General features: G+C 42.8%; 2 protein-coding genes across 2 annotated transcripts; both read right to left on the bottom strand.

Annotated features, from left to right (window-relative positions):
* Positions 1-107: 107 nt before the first annotated feature.
* Positions 108-1320, bottom strand: LOC116329193 (gastrotropin-like). The gene is made up of 4 exons (XM_031751178.2): positions 1160-1320; positions 894-1054; positions 717-806; positions 108-590 (listed from the first exon to the last, which is right to left on the bottom strand). The coding sequence occupies exons 1-4, from the start codon at positions 1293-1295 to the stop codon at positions 531-533; spliced, it is 447 nt and encodes a 148-aa protein (XP_031607038.1). The 5' UTR covers positions 1296-1320; the 3' UTR covers positions 108-530.
* A 1922-nt stretch (positions 1321-3242) lies between these two features.
* Positions 3243-16078, bottom strand: LOC116329170 (alpha-1A adrenergic receptor-like). Its single transcript, XM_031751152.2, has 2 exons — positions 14082-16078; positions 3243-4425 (listed from the first exon to the last, which is right to left on the bottom strand). Exons 1-2 carry the CDS (start codon positions 15043-15045, stop codon positions 3872-3874), a joined length of 1518 nt encoding a protein of 505 aa, XP_031607012.1. The 5' UTR covers positions 15046-16078; the 3' UTR covers positions 3243-3871.
* Between the last annotated feature and the right edge of the window lie 284 nt (positions 16079-16362).

Here is a 16362-nt window from a genome sequence, read left to right on the forward strand (position 1 = left end):
AGGCCTTTTATGTCAGTGTGAGTTCAGCTCGTGCTGTTCTTCACATCACAAGAAGACAGAGGACAGAGCAGTCAAAAAGACTGACTAAAAACTCATAAAGTACTCTGTTAGTTATCAAATCATAGTTTAATAGTCATGAAAAACTCATTCAGTCTAAACCATGTAAGGGATCACCCTATGCTTATGATTTCACATGAAAGTGACATACAAGTAAAAAAAAGGCTGTGGAATGACACATAAAGGAAGTGGATGGAAAATATGTTGACTTTCAAAATCAGAGCACAGTGACAGATCATTAGCACTTTGAAAGTAAAAGAGGAGATGTTCATTGGATCAAAAATGAACAGTGTTACAGATGAACATGTTTAAACATACAGTACATAATGTTGTTTCACCCCTTCTGCTGAGTTGGGCCTAAGTTTCAGACCCGTGAGGCCCAGCGACGCTCTTCCTCGGCCCATTTAACAGTCACTGCCATGCTTCACCTTCTGCAGCCTCTTTTCCATCCAAGCGTGTTGAGTCTCGTGGCTTTAGATCCTCTTGTTGATTCTTTTGAAGGTCACACCCTTCTCTCCTGGAGTTATGCAAGTCTGCATACGCAAAAAAGAAAAAAAGAGGATTAAAGATAATCTGGTATTAAAAGAGCAAATGGATTTATTTAAGGAATTATTCATCTCACTGAAAAAGTGCAGTGAATAAGTGGCTCCTTCTCCTACCATTATTAGCTTGTCATCAACGATCTCTGCTGTGAAGTGGTACTGAGGAAACTGCACTGAAATCTTGCCGCCTTCCATAGTTACAGGCGCCTTAAGAAAAATATCCATGGAGCTTTGGTTAAATGAAGGTTTTTTGAAAAGTTGTGAACACTTCATCTGTGCATTTTAGTTACTCACCTTGAATTTGGATCCTGTCATCGTCGCCAGCTCACATTCTTGACCAACAATGAATTTATTGGACCAGGTCCAGTTCGGGATGGTTTGTGTCCAGGTGAAGTTATTCCCGTCCTGCAACACCTCAGTCACCACCTTGTGGTCTGTCTTGGCATTTTGAAGACCTGTGAACAAGTGGGTTAAATCCCAGAGCAAGAAGTCCAACAAAGTTTCAACAAATGATGCCTGACATTAGTCCATGAATGGCTTTTAAAAAAGTATCCTCATACCAACTGCTTCCAGAAACTCCACATAATTCTCTTGACTCTCCAGCTCATATTTCCCACTGAACGCCATGATGCCGAAAGAGCAGAAATAAAAAAAGGGAAGGAGTTCTTGAGTCAAGAAAGGAGTGGCCTGCTCCATTTGAACCACCTTTCTGTTCCTTTCCACTTACACGTCTCACAATGTGTCACCCCCACACGTGGTATTTTTCCTAAGACGAGTGTCACAAGCTGCAAAGTATGTCCATTCTCCTGCCTGTATCAGGTTTTTCCAGCCCTTCGCTGACGTAAAAAAGGACATCTGCATGTTTGAGCATGTGGTGTAGAACAGAACAGAACAGAACGTAAACACAGTATGTCCTAATGCCAGCATCATGTCAAACGAGGTCGTCCAGGTGAGTTTCAGCAGTTTACACCAGAAAAGAACTTCCTTTAAATGAAAGTAGAAGCTACTGTTTTGTGGGCGTTATTGAGAAATAATGGAAAAAAACTGTGTGTCATTCCCCTTTGCTCTCTTCCTGCTTTCCTGTCTGATCTCTACTGCTGTGCTGTGAAAAAAAATTGTTTGGTGGCTAAAAACCAGCAAAAAATTGAAATTCAATTCCACAGAACAAGTAATATACTTTTTTATATCACTGTTTAGTATAAAAGGAAGATGCCAGAATATTCACAGCTGAGACTGAATATGTGACATTTTTCTGAAAAAGATTTATTCAAATGAATAAAAAGAAATATGCAAGACCTTTGCACATTGTCAGGAAGGTATTTCATCTTGAAAGGAGGTGAAAATAAGGTGAAAACAAGGCTGCTGAATAAGATGCTAAAGCCTTCTCACCTGAATGCGTTAAATCTTGGACCTTTGCGAGAGCGATGGCCTCATTTCAGCTGGTAATAAAGAGTGAAACGCAGGGCTAATTTATCTCCTCCTCTGCTACCTGCAACTCTTTGTCAGCTCCACTCACCTTCCACTCTCTGAAGCAGAATAAACAGCTGGTCTCTCTCGAAGTGCTGAATGTACTGTGTTGTACTAAGTGGCAAAATCCATGTAAAATATTTGCATTTTTTCAAAATACAAAGTAAAATCACTTATCTTGTTATTTTTAAACAGCTTCGTATGTGGATTGTACAGATTCTTTAAATATAATGTGTTTTATGATGTGTTGGTGATCTATAGACATGCTGGTGGGTGGATATTGTCACTGTGTGACAGAGGCATGCTAATTGCTCAGTTTTTATTTTATGCATCCATCCATCCATCCATCCATCCATCCATCCATCCATCCATCCAGCTTCTTCTCTTATCCGGTTCAGGCTTGCAGAGGGAGGAGCTGGAGCCTATCCCGGTTTTTGGGAAAGGTGCAGGATATGCCAGGATGCTGTGACGTGACAGTACAAACCACCACTTTACCTTTATTACAAATCAAACGGTGTAACTGTGTGTCTTTGTACCTGTAATGCATCACAGACAAAGCCTGCTTTGGATCATTGGTTGAAAGGACCAACAACTGTCAAGGAAAGTTCCAGGAAGTGTGACTTTATGAAATACATAAAGGACAAAATAAAAAGGTGGATTTTGCATCCTTTAGTAGATAAAAACTAAACTGCTGGATCATTTTTGCTGCTAATGTAATAGAGTATGAGAAGCAGATAAATTAACATCATAAATCTTTAAATATGTGTAATGATTACTTCTATGTGTTGAATTATTTGACAAAAGTGCAGACAATCCTCTGAGTTCTGTGTTAGTTTTTGTTCTTGAGTTTTTTTTTTTTTTTGCACTTTTCTGATCTTCTTCATGTTTCTGTCTCCAATATTGGATCCTCTCTTTTATATCTTCTAAAAAATCAGATTTATCACACTCTTAATTGGTAGTTGGTGATTAATACTTTAATGACAACCGATCATGAGCTGTGTTTACGTTAACTATCTATATAATGAGGAAAACCTTTTTAAAAAAAAAATCTAATAAACACCACCATCTGCTTCTGCTTCCATCATCAGAGTGATGTTAACACCTCTGATAATACCTGAGAGAGCTCTTTGTTTCCCAGAGGAAAGTAATAGATGAAGGGTTGGCCTTGAAGCAGCATTCGAGCAACATTCTACTTTTATTTATTCATCACATTTCTACAAACATACAAAGAAGATGATATGGGATGATTGTGCGCACAGCAGATAAAACAGGTTATACTTTATTCCACAATATACCATAAAGATACCAAGTGACTGCAACAGAACAGTGATCGTTTGTCTTTCCACGCTTTTTACACGACTCGGGTTCTTTGACACGTTCAGTCTTTGTACAGAGCGGATGTGGAGTTTTAACTGAAAGGGAGTGAAGGAGAGGCTGTGCTGGATGGAGGTCCTTTCAGTCTTTTCTCCTAGAGTCTGAATAAAAAAAAACCATGCATGCACAGATTTGTGTCCAGTCCAAAGAGGGCAGCAAACACTGTCTCAGAGCTGTTACTGTCTACTGAAAGAAACCCTACTGTCAATCTCAGTTACAGCAACATGGAACAAAATACCTGTGATACAGCAGCAAAGTCAGTACTCTTCACCTTACATTGACAGCTTATGACAATGATAATCCACTGACTGATGAATGATCATGGGACCATGTACAGTGAAGCCTGTGAAACCCTACATCCCTGCTCTGTTTGTTACTGTGATCCCTATAAGGAATGAACCAGTAAGTCCCATCTTAGTACGACGCATGAGTCACACTTTGTCAACAGGCACAATTAGGTCTTTGTTGACCCGTCCCTTATCTTTATTCTTCACAAAGGAGAAAGAGAAAACTCCTCCTGTAGTTTCCTCAGTGGTTCTCCCCCCTCTCAGAGCTGTCGGCTGGCAGTCGATGGGGCTGCCGGGCAGCAGGTTGGGGGTGGAAGGTGTCGGGGTGGTAGCTCCCCAGATGTATAATGCTTCCCCCTCAGGGCAAGGTGGCAGACCCTTACTCAGGTAACTCGGGCTCGGGCTGGTTGAGGATGGCAGAGTACGCTGGCTTCCGTTCAGACAGCCGGAGCTGTGGTCCGTCGAGTTTTTGCGTGAGTTTCCAGAGGAGCTAAAGGTGGAGGAACGGTAATTATACTCTCTCCAGCCAGGACGTTTGCGCTGGTGACACTGGCATTTCAGGATCCGGATGAAAGCCAGCTTGAACTCGCGGTTGTAGCAGGGGTAGATGATGGGGTTCAGGCAGCTGTTGAAGTAGCCAAGCCAGAAGATTACTTTGAAGAGGGATTCAGGTGGCCGCAGGTGCACATTAAAGGACCCTGGGGACAGCAGGGGGTAAAAAGAGAAGCTGCTCTTAGAATAGAATAGAATCGAATAGCTTTTTATTGTCACTGTTACAAGAACAGTGAAAGGCAGTTTGGCATCTCTCCATGTGTGTGGAGTACACAATAGCATAAGTATTTACCCAATAACAGACAAATTTACATTTACACAAGAAAGATATGTACAAGTTATACATACACCTGCAAACATACACGCACATACATACATATATGTATATATACATATATGCATCCGTACATACATACACACACATATTTCCACATACACGCTTACATCTATATACATACACATACATGCATTGAGAGGTGCAGTGTGATCAGTGATATTGCACATTGAGTGTGTGTGTGTGGGGGGGTGATATTGCACATTGAGTGGGGGGGTGCTGTTGGAACTATACTAAATAATGTTATAATAAATACAGTTTAAAGAGGTAAGGGTGTTGGTTGCATTGAAGTATAAACAGAAATACGATTTATAAATAAGGTGTAATGTCCATGAGTGTTGACAGTGCAGTTATCCTCCAATCAGGGTGGAGGTAGGGCATGTTTGACAGCCTGTGGGTAAAAACTTCTGTTGAGTCTGTTTGTCTTTGACCTGATGGACCTGTAGCGTTTACCAGAGGGAAGGAGGGAAAAAAGTGAGTGTCCAGGGTGTGAGGGGTCTTTGATGATGATGCTGGCTTTCTGCTGAAGTCTGCCAGTATAGATGTCTCTGAGGGGGGTTAGTGAAGTGCCGATTGCCCGCTCTGCTGCCCTCACCACCTGCTGCAGTTTCCTCTTGTCCTCCGCGGTGCAGCAGTTGAACCAGAGTGTGCAGCAGTAAGTCAGAAGGCTCTCAATGGTGGAGCGGTAGAAGTTTACTAGCAGTCTTTGGGGTAATTGGGCCTGGCGTAGTTTCCTGAGGAAGTACAGCCTTTATTGTGCTTTCCCTACCTGGTGGGAGATGTTTGTGGACCAGGTAAGGTCGGCCGAGATGTGGACTCCGAGGAACTTAAAGCTTTCTACCCTTTCTACCTCCTCCCCATCAATGTAGAGGGTAGAGTGCTCAGATCGCTTTGTTCTTCTGAAGTCGATTACCATCTCCTTGGTCTTGGCTGTGTTCAGATGCAAGTTGTTGTCGTCACACCATTGCTTCAGATGCTGAACCTCCTCTCTGTAGGCTGAATCATCGTTGTTGTCGATCAGTCCTATGACAGTGGTGTCATCAGCAAATTTTATAATGGTGTTACTGGTGTGGGTGAAAAGTGAGTATAAGAGGGGACTGAGGACACAGCCCTGTGGGACACCCACATTCAGAATGAGGGTGGAGGAGGTGTGCTCTCCCATTCTTACGTTCTGGGGTCTGTTGCTCAGGAAGTCCAGTATCCAGCTGCACAGTGAGCTGCTGAGTCATGAATGGAAAGCATGGCTGATGTAGTCGTCTACACATTCGGCAAAACAACAAGTGAAAGATCCTTTTTCGATCCAGGGAGGAGACACAGACCGCTCCGGGGATCTGACAGAATCTGCCAAATCAAACGTGGAGCTACCGGCCTTCGGGCCCCTTTGTGAATAAGAGAGCAGAAGTTCTGTACAGAAATCCAAATTTTACCTCTTAAAGGCCTCAGAAACCTTCTGTTCTTTGGCTATTTCACAAAAAACTAACATCAATCCTTCTATTTTCTTCCTCTTATCCAGTCAGTAATGCGGGGTGGTGGAGGGGTTGGAGTCCAGAGGCCCCATTATAGCTAGCTTCTTGGCTAACACAGAGACAACCATTCACACTCACATTCACACCTAAGGCCAATTTAGAATGGCCAGTTTAAATAACCTAATGTAATGATAACTCAGGTGATACCGTGTGATTAGGAGCTAAAATGGGTGCTTACCACTTTAAGGATGTCAATGCAATCACAGCAGTGGTTTAGTGACTTGAGGGGCGTGGCCTAAGAAGACGACGGTGTCATGGTTTTCTGACCTGTACACAAGTAAGTTCTTATTTTTGATTATATCTAAATGGTATTCATTATTACCTCTTTAGTTTGATAAATAAACCGTCAAATCCTAATTCAAGTGAAAGACATTTTTCTATATAAGAACACGTGTCAGCCACAAACTCTTTTATTACCCTACAAATATTCTAACGTCTCAGCTTTGACTATTTTCCCTGAGCTTTTTATTAACTTGTTTGCATGCAAGGCCGTCAATTAAATCTCAGCAAACCAGCCTGCACAGTACAAATGAAGCCAATCAGCTGAGTTTCTGACTGTTAGACTCCGTTTATCCCAATAATAAAATAATGTTAAAAATAATGTTGTTTTTTAACTAGACTTTAATTGTTACTGTAAAAACAAACTATCAAAAATCTCTGATATAATTCAGATTTGAAAACTTGATGTCAGGGTCTTTAAATGACTGCTTTATTTTCAGAGATACGCTTGTTTACCTTGTTACACCCTTCTGGAACTCTTTCTCGCCTTGTAGTGGCAGTGCAAGAGTCTCTGGGTGTTGCCAAGGCTTAATTGCCAATTGTCTACACTTCCAGAGGTGTGGGTAAAGGCATGGCTGAGGATAGCTTGGGGGAGATTACATTTCTCTGGTGTCAATCTCCACTTTATGAACAGGTCTCTCTTGTAAATGAGACATTAGGTCTCAATGGGACTACCTGTATAAAAAAAGGTTAAATAAAAGTAATAAATAAAAACGTGGTGGCTTTTGAGCTGGATCGAAACAGCTTTCTTAATTTAAAAATTGATCTGATGGCTACAGTAATTCAACAATCAACATACTAAAAGTGTTGTTTACTCAAAGACCTTACTCACTTTAGGTAGTGTCATGTGTTCTCACTGTTTCACCAGCAGAGATTCAGGGTTCATAGCAAGCTAAGCTACTCGCCTTCTGACTCAACCTCCACACTCGAAACACAGTCATGAAAGTTGACCTTTTCACCTGAAGCATCCGAAGCTGAGATTCCAACGACCTTGTACATGTTGGAAAAAATGTGTATTAAGTTGTGCTAAAGAAATGTTTTCACCAGATGACTCATGAATAAGCATGCAGTCCTGAGCTACATTTATACTGTATACTGAGCGATGATATGCTCATTTTTGCCAAATTTGAGGATTGAATCTCTCCTGTGAAAGTCAGCAGAGGTTATTTATATATTCTGTAAGGCAATATGAAAGTGTACTATGGCAGCTCAAAGTCAGCAGGAGGCTGAATAAATGTAACTGACAGAAAGTGATCAACATGGATCAATTACAGCCATTTAATCAGGTCTTTTTAAGATCATTTTATACTCATTACACAGGCTGACTGAGACTTCCTGGTTTAGTTATCCTCTATTGATGTTGCATCAAATCCAACAGGTGGCAGCACTGATTAAGAATACAGAGGTTTTTTACTCTTAGACCATTTGCAGTCTCCACATGAGGATGTGAAGACAGTCAGTTCCATATGTTATTCATCATTACAGAAAGCCTTGTATTTAGGAAGGCCTTCACAAGCAGATAATGTGTTTCCTTAGAAAAAACCCCCAAAGCAAAACAATGCACTTGATCAAGTAAGCAGAAAAGGTGAGCTGACCCTGAATTCCCGTTTAGATAAATACACCGTGGGAGAGACGAGCTGGTCTGAAAAGGGGGAAAAAAAGGTTGAAGTGAAATGACAGTTTGTCCTGTCAGAGGTTATGGAGGTTACACTAGCAACACAAGTGTCTCCTTTCCGCACGGTGCCTAGTGGCCTTGTCTGTGTTTACACAGGTAACACGGCTGAAGCTGTGCGTACGTGATCGTTGGTCAGACTCTACACGAAAAATGAAATGACGGAAACAGCATCATTCTGAAAGAGTCTGAGGCAAGTTTGCCATGTATGATAATGAGTGGATCTGGGCTGGGTTAAATTGCATTAATCTACCCCCCGGGGTGCTTTTTGTCCTGCTGTGGCTGAGTTTAAATACAGGAAGGATATCTTACAAGCTAATGAGGTGAGAGGGGAAGCCTGAAGACTAAAATAGGGGATTAATAAGCACAGCACAGCGTGATTAGTGTGAAACAGACACATTGTATGTGTGTGCGGGTGCGTGTTTGTGTGTAGGCTGATGTGAGTAAAACAACGTTTCTTTACACCAGCCCACATTCCTAAATTGATATCACATTCCTGGATAGGCTGAGGATGCACCACGATCTCAGGCTTTCAAGTGTGAAATTACCTCTGACAACCAGAGACACCTCAGCTTACTTCTTCATGAAAATCAGATCAACAGCTTTAACGATTACTCTAAGCCTTACAAGGTGCATTATACACAACACAGCCAAAGGGTGAACTGACGCAGGTACTTGGGTCAAAAGCACACTTTCATTTCGACGTCGCAATAACACGAGAGCATGGAACCAGGCCTGATTTTTCCAAAACACACACATGCACACGCGCACACGTACACGCTGCTCTGGACAATTTGTAATCTTGATGAAAGTGATTGTTTGACAATATGAGGAAATGTCGCTTTCAGCTTTCATCCTAATGAGTGGCTCCAAGTACTAGAAGCTGTGTGTGTGTGTGTGTGTGTGTGTGGTAGCTAGATTGTGAGATGAAACTAGAGCTGTCTGAATGAGTCTTGGCCCCATAAACTCCAGATGAATCAGTGTCTTCTTGGTGGCTGGTATTTTCACATGCTATTTTCCCCTCTGCTCGGCCACTTAAATGTGATTACATAACTGTGTGAGTTATGAGCGTGATTGGGATACAGAGGAGGGGGTTTGGTGAATTAAAATATGGTCATTCCTTCATTTCTCTCCATGTCTGTCTTTCTCCATTCATCTCCATTTGTCAGTCTGTTTCGCTGTGTAGTAGCTGGCTGCAGATCAAAAGGATTTGACTGCCTGCATCACAACTCTGCTTATTCTTTCCTCACCCATAACCTTTTCAAACTGATCAACCCTGATTATTAAATATTTTGCGTGCTTACGTTCTGTAATCTCTCTGTTTGGTCGACAGTTGTATAAATCTACACCATGTGCATCTGGATTGGACACCGAGAGCGGCATCTGCACAGGCAAAACAGATACGAAGCACCGTCTCCATCCTCGGAAACCCCCTTTAACAACATCCCGATCCTCCCACAGAGAGTATAAGGTGGGACCTGCCATCATGTTCCCGTGTCTCCTTTCAACACAAACGTGGGATAAAAGTGTAGGAAACGCTGGCTGACAGCAGACCTTCCAGTGTCCAGATATGGTTCATGTTTGTGTGTTTAAGTTCTGTGTGAACGTGGTCCATTTTTGTCCTCTCTCAAGTGTTTATGTTTAAAGGCTATAGTATAAACGGCAGAGGAGGCGATGGGCTCAGCCCTGGGACAATAGTATATAGATAAACGTGGGCGGGTTGCGGCCTCACCCTTTCTGTTAATAGAAATGTTTGCACCTCCTTCCTGAGGACAGGCACACGCATATTTCACTCTGAAACACAGGAACATCTTAACAAAACATGGCATCCTGTTATTCTAACTAATTGAAGTAGTGATGCCTATTCTGTGCCATGTACACACACACACACAATCTGCTCTCACACATCCTGTTTCATAGCACAGCAGCAAATATGATTAATATGTCTTGATCTGAGAGGACACGAGCAATATTGCCCTCTCACATTGCTTTCAATGAAAACCGTAGCATGAAGCTATTTTTGGAAAATTGAGCTGACATCCCAGAGACCCCTCGCCTTCACCCCGATACCCCGTGGCACCTCCTGCTCTGCTCTGCCACCTCCTTTCTTTTTCATTGCTTTGACACTTAGCTCTCTAATTATTTTTCCTCCTCAAAAAAGCATTTGAGTTACCCCTGGAGCGCACAGGCGAGCCAGTTCAGCGGCCTTAAAAGCCAAAGAAACTGTCTGAGAATCCCACAGAATGCACTCTCTGCTCCAAAAAATGAGGAAACAACACCTCAGGTGTTGGATTCTCTCACATTTAGACACGCTGCTTGCACCACTTGTTCGATGCGAGGCCTTCACAGGACATTAGTGCCTGCGCTGGCTGTGACAGAGCTGTGGGAAAATATGTGCAATGAAGCACTAAAAACTTTTCTTTGGATGAGCGCAGAGATGAGGACAAGTGTGAGCATAACAGTTGATCTGATTCTAAAATATATTTATTTGTGTGTATATTTATTTAAAGTTAAACACATTTTTTCCCTTAATATCAATATGAAGAAACCTTTTCTTCATTTATGTCTATGCAGGCCTGAAAAGTCAATTAACTGATTAGGCGGTGGAGCAAAAATTAATTAGTAACAGCGCTGATAACTCAGAATTACTTTCAGTTATTTAGCAAGCAATTCAATATGAGCTGCAGTCATTTTACTAATGTGGGCAAATTGACTTTTGTTGTTCAGTAAATCTTGTAGATTTTGTAGATTTTAATTGTTTATGAATAAGATAAACACATGAAAATGTCTAATTAAGCTGATTAAAACTATGGAATTCATCTCATCACAAACATGAAATAAATAAATATTTGTAAACAATCATAAAATCTGCTTCTGTGCACAGTGCCTTGGAACACTTTAATTTGCATGTGAACCCATGTTGGTATAGCTTTTGCTGCAGAGTTGCCTTAAGCTTTTATCGTGCATGTGTTAAATGAGACCTGCTTAAGGGACACATGAGATTTGAAGGGTCAGTGTCAGTGTAAATATATTGTTATCAACAGTAAAAGTACATTATGGAGTGTACTGGCTGCCCTACTGCACCTCTCACCCTATGACAGCTGGGATAGGCTCCAGCACCCAGTGCAAACCTGGACTGGATGGATATAGTATAACTGAGATATTTGGATGAAAATGAGTCTCTAGGGAAAAATAAAACAAAAATTAAAAGACTGGAAATCGGCTTCAGTTTGGGTCAGTTTGTCAGATGAGTCAACACAACAAGCATCAGGAGGCACTGGTGCACATGATTAATGGAAGTGGGATGTTTACATGACTGTAAAGTTGCCTTTACAAATTGTTGTGTTTGCACTGTAGTGCCTACTCTGAACTTCTTAAATCTTGTTCCCGAAAAATCAAAATCAGAATCAAATAAACTTTGGAAACTCGCTGAAACCAACCTGAAGTGATCACAAGCTTTACATTTTTTTTATGAGAAACAGCCAGACTAATAGGCTAATACATTCGAAGTTTAGGTATGTCGCTTTTACCGACAAATATGCAGATGCTGAAAGTTCATAGCGAGTGTAAGATTTTGGACCACTTTTTGTCCAAAGTAGCTGGCTTGGAGTACACTAACTTAAAAAAAATTTGATGTCGTGTTTATAATCCGGAGGTTTTTGCTCCAAGTTAAAGGCGTAAAAGGAAAGAGGACATTTAAAACCTGAAAAGGAATGACTCAAACTGTGGGAACCGTTGCTGCCTGCTTGCCATTTATGTACAATGACAAAAAAATAAACTCCACAGTATTAACAGACGTTGCGTAAGATAGGTGAGACCTGTAGCTAAGGGACAGTTCACATAATTCTTCACAGGTTAAAACTTGATGGATCTGAGGTTGCAGTGGCTCCTTTTGGCAGGGCCAGCCTCACTTTGATCTCTGAAAGCTTTTAATTGTTTAAAAAGCTGCAGTGACGGATGAGGCAGAAGCATCTGCAGTCACGCTGACACAATCGCTCAAGACACAAACGAGCATAACTTGCAGTGCATTCACATAAACACGGATAAATATTTCATCACCCATCCACTGCACACCAGCACACACACACACACACACACACACACACACACACGCGCCCGCACACATCACCAACCACATAAGTTACACAGTGGCAGTGTGCAGAGGAAGGAGCAGGATAATAACAAGTGTGAAACAGGAAATCCCACTCTGTGGGTGGAGGTTCGGATCAACACAGGGATAGTGCCGCTGTCCTATCAGACTTAAGACGTGAGTCACACCAGAGAGCAGAGAGCAGCACAAACTTTAACTTCAAAACAACATCTCCCACAAATCTGCATCTGAAAATAGAGGTGCCTCAGAGCCCCGGTTCAGCTCCCTGGGTTGAGCAGGCGACCCAGGCTAACCCAGAGGTTTGAATCCGCCCCGAGGCCTTTTACTGCTTGTCTTCCCCAGCTTTCCTGCCTTCTCTCCACTGTCCCAACACAATAAAAGCTAAACAAAATAAAGGCTAAAATAAAATATGTTAAAAAAAAAAATCAGAGGAAACTCAGTGCCTAGCTTTAACATGACTATATAGTAGCACCATTCCATGCCAGAGGACTCTCTCTTTGGATGCTTTTATGAATCTCTTAAGCCACTTAAAATGGGCAGTAAATAAAGCTGCATGGTGCTTTGTCACAATGTATCAGTATTCTACACCAGAGACTGTAAAGAGAAAAACTTGGGGGCTGTTTTTTGGCAGTGTCTAAAGAGGGCCCTTCTGAAGTCCACCCCTGAATGTAGGCGTAGAAGCCTCTCAGAACTGAAAATTCAGAACTTTGTAAAATCACATTTGGTATGTACATTCGGTATCTCATCCAGGATGCCTTGGGGCAAAATAAGCCCTGCTTTGTAGCACTGCATAGTGATCCTGCCTCAAGTACTGCGTGTGTGTGTGTGTGTGTGTGTGTGTGTGTGTGTGTGTGTGTGTGTGTGTGTGTGTGAGAGGACGTGATGAGCTGCAGCTTGAAGCCAGGTGCATAAACACACTCCCTTATAACGACGCTAAATGAACACATGCAGACACATGGCTGTACACAAATATATACATATAGCCCACGGTGCCCCTGCGGGGTTAATCCCCACACAATCAGACCATCCGGCACATTCTTGTCTACAGTGCATGTTTTTCAGTGAGGCCGTTTCCCCCCCACCCCTCCCAAATGCCACCGCTAAACAAAGACTTGATGTTTTCTCAGGCTGCAATATATTGCTTCATTTCCACTGCAGTTTTTTAAACATTCATGGCAAAGCGCTGTTGAATGCTCGCCAGTGCCAGTGGCATCATAAGGGAGCCTCAGCAGGCTCCACAGGCTTCTGAAATGACTGACCAGAGCAGAGAGAGGCCACCTACCACTCACAGTGTATTTAGTGCAACAACAAATCAAATCAGTATTTGGGTGAGCTTTCAGTGAATTCCACTTCCTTGAAATGTTTTGGCGTTTCCAATGGGGCCCTGATTTCAGAGACACTGACAGGAAAGAGAAAAGGAAAATGGTGAACTTTTAACTTTGTGACATAAATAGAGGCTTAGGCCAGATCAATGATATAGATTCATTCATTCTGTGTCACATATTGCTACAAGATAGGGGTTTTACTTCAACAGTAATGGCCAAACCCATAGAGCCCACCGAGACGTTTAATGACAGCAGAGCAAACCAGGAGATTCTGTGTGCGGCAGATATGATTTGCAATGCCTGCGGCAGCATTTAACAGCAACAGTTTAGCTTCCCAGAGACATTTATGTGACTGAGATTTATTTTCTGCAGGCTGTTTTTAAAAATTAAATATCTGTTTTAAAACTGGCGTCCAGGGGGGAAAAGGTTGTGGACGTCTTTTTGCAAACTGCTTCATGTAAAAAAAAAAAAAAGAAAAAAAAAAGAAAAAAGAAAAAAAGAAGTGTAGTCATGGGGCGTACAAAAGACCCCCACTGAGTGACGTACGGAACCTACCTATGGGTAAGGCGAGAAAGAAGGGCAGCCAGCAAAGGGTAAACATGCCGACCACAACTCCCAAAGTTTTAGCTGCTTTCTTCTCCCGGGAGAATTTCAGCAGTTTCACCGTGAGCGAACTTCTAGCCTGGTGCGCGCGGCCCTTGCCGGTGCCAGAGCTGCCGGGCTCCTCGTGCACCTGAGATCCCTTGTGGATCCTGAGGGTCAGCTCGCTGGAGTTCATCCTCTCCCGCATCACACCTGCCTCCAGGTTCTTAGTGGTCCTTTTGGCGACTATGTACACACGGCAGTACATGGCCAGTATAACGACGAGAGGGATGTAGAAGGAGCCGAGGGAGGAGAAGAGCGCGTAAAACGGCTCCTCGGTGATGGGACATATCGTGTCGTCCGGCGACGGTGGCTGCTTCCACCCGAGCAGAGGGCCGATGGAGATGACCACCGACAGCGCCCAGACCCCAAGCATGGCCAGCAGAGCCCGCTTCTCCGTCACGATGCCCGGGTACTGCAGCGGGTGGCTCACTCCAATGTAGCGGTCAATAGATATTACGCACAGGCTCATGATGGACGCGGTGCAGCACAGCACATCCACCGCCGCCCAAATGTCACAGAAGATCCTGCCGAACACCCAGTAGTCCAGGATCTCCAGTGTGGCTGACACAGGCAGCACCGTGGTGCCCAGCAGCAGGTCCGCGATAGCCAGGTTGATGATGAAGTAATTGGTCGGGGTCCGCAGGTGCCTGTTGCACACCACAGAGAGGATTACGAGGATGTTGCCCGCGATGGCAAACACGATGAAAGCCCCGAGTACCAAGCCGAGCGGGATGGCTCGGGTGAGGTCCATCTCGCTGCGCACCGTATCGTTACCCCCAGAGCTGTTACTGAAATTGAACTGGGAAGACGCCCCGTCGAGTTTCGAGGAACCATTTTTCCACAAGTCTGTGACATTGTCAATGCTCAGACTCATTTTGACTCACAAAGTCCTCCATAGCAGGCTCCAGACCACTTGTAGCTGTAAAGAAAGGGCTTTAACACAAACTGCCAAAACGGTCTATGTGCGCATGGCTCACTGCGCTTCTTCGAGTTCGCTTCCAAACGTTTTATCAGAGAAAAGCGATCATTGTGCAGCCGTACGTTCCCCATGCAGTCCGTCTCCCCCCACTCTCCTGAGAGGTTTGTGGAGAAGTGAGGGGGGCAGCAGTCATCTCCTGCCTCCTCTCCTCCGCACGCAGCGTTGCCATATATTGACCAAACATACCTAAATACGCGCTTATGAAGTGCGCGTGACGCACCGCACGAAGTGCCGTGATTGCGCAGAATACGCACATAGTGTCGTTGCTTCATTTTCTTTCTTTCTTTCTTTTTTTGACTTTGCAGGACGCAGTGAGGAATCGCGCTTTTTGGGTGAAGCACTTCACTGGTGTCCGATTTATTTTTCCCCACTGTGGGAGGGTGCTTAACTGGGCATTTACAAGTTCCACAACCACTTAACTTTGTGAGAGTAAACCTCGTTGGTGCAGTTTTTTTTTAAAGGTACTTCTAGCTTGCTTGGCGGTACGCTGGTAAAAAAGTGTTTTGTTGACAGAGAAAATAATGACATAATTTTAAGCCAAGGTGCCCTGACTGTAAGAGATGCTCAGTTTCACTGCGGTAAATATTCAGGATGTTCCAGCAGTCAGCTTAGATGGTTAAGCCTTCAACTTCAAACCGATTAAGTTCAAACGTAGATTACACATCACATACAATCCTCTCTCATATGACAGGTATCTCTCGTGAATTATATTCCTATTTTGGTAAAATGCAAGAGTTCCTCAGAGTAATCTCATCTTGGGTATAAGTTAGGAAGAAGTGGCAGGCTTAATGGACTGGCACATGCGCATTCCAGAGACACGTTCCTCTCTTAGAAGCACTTTAAAATGAGGCCAACCACTATGGGTCTAATTTCCAAAAAAGTATAGTTTTTTCACGTTTATTGAATTACAAAAAATATATGTGCCTGCAAATAATTACCAGTACATAAACTAGAATTTAAAAGTAAAATTGAAAGGTTTACAGAAAAGAAGAAAAAAAACAGCAGCACTTTAAAATAATGTCCCACTATTAAGCATCAGCAAGGTGTCAAAAAGTGATGAATTTATAATTTATATGGCATTAATCCTCCTTAGTATACCATTTATAAATAAAATATATGTTCACGATTATAACTACACACTGACTTTAGTCATAAATAATAAAAATTACAGATGTAAACATATCTGTATTTATGAATGATATATTAAGGAGG

Source organism: Oreochromis aureus, linkage group 2 (assembly GCF_013358895.1).
Source record: "Oreochromis aureus strain Israel breed Guangdong linkage group 2, ZZ_aureus, whole genome shotgun sequence".
Classification (NCBI taxonomy): domain Eukaryota; kingdom Metazoa; phylum Chordata; class Actinopteri; order Cichliformes; family Cichlidae; genus Oreochromis; species Oreochromis aureus.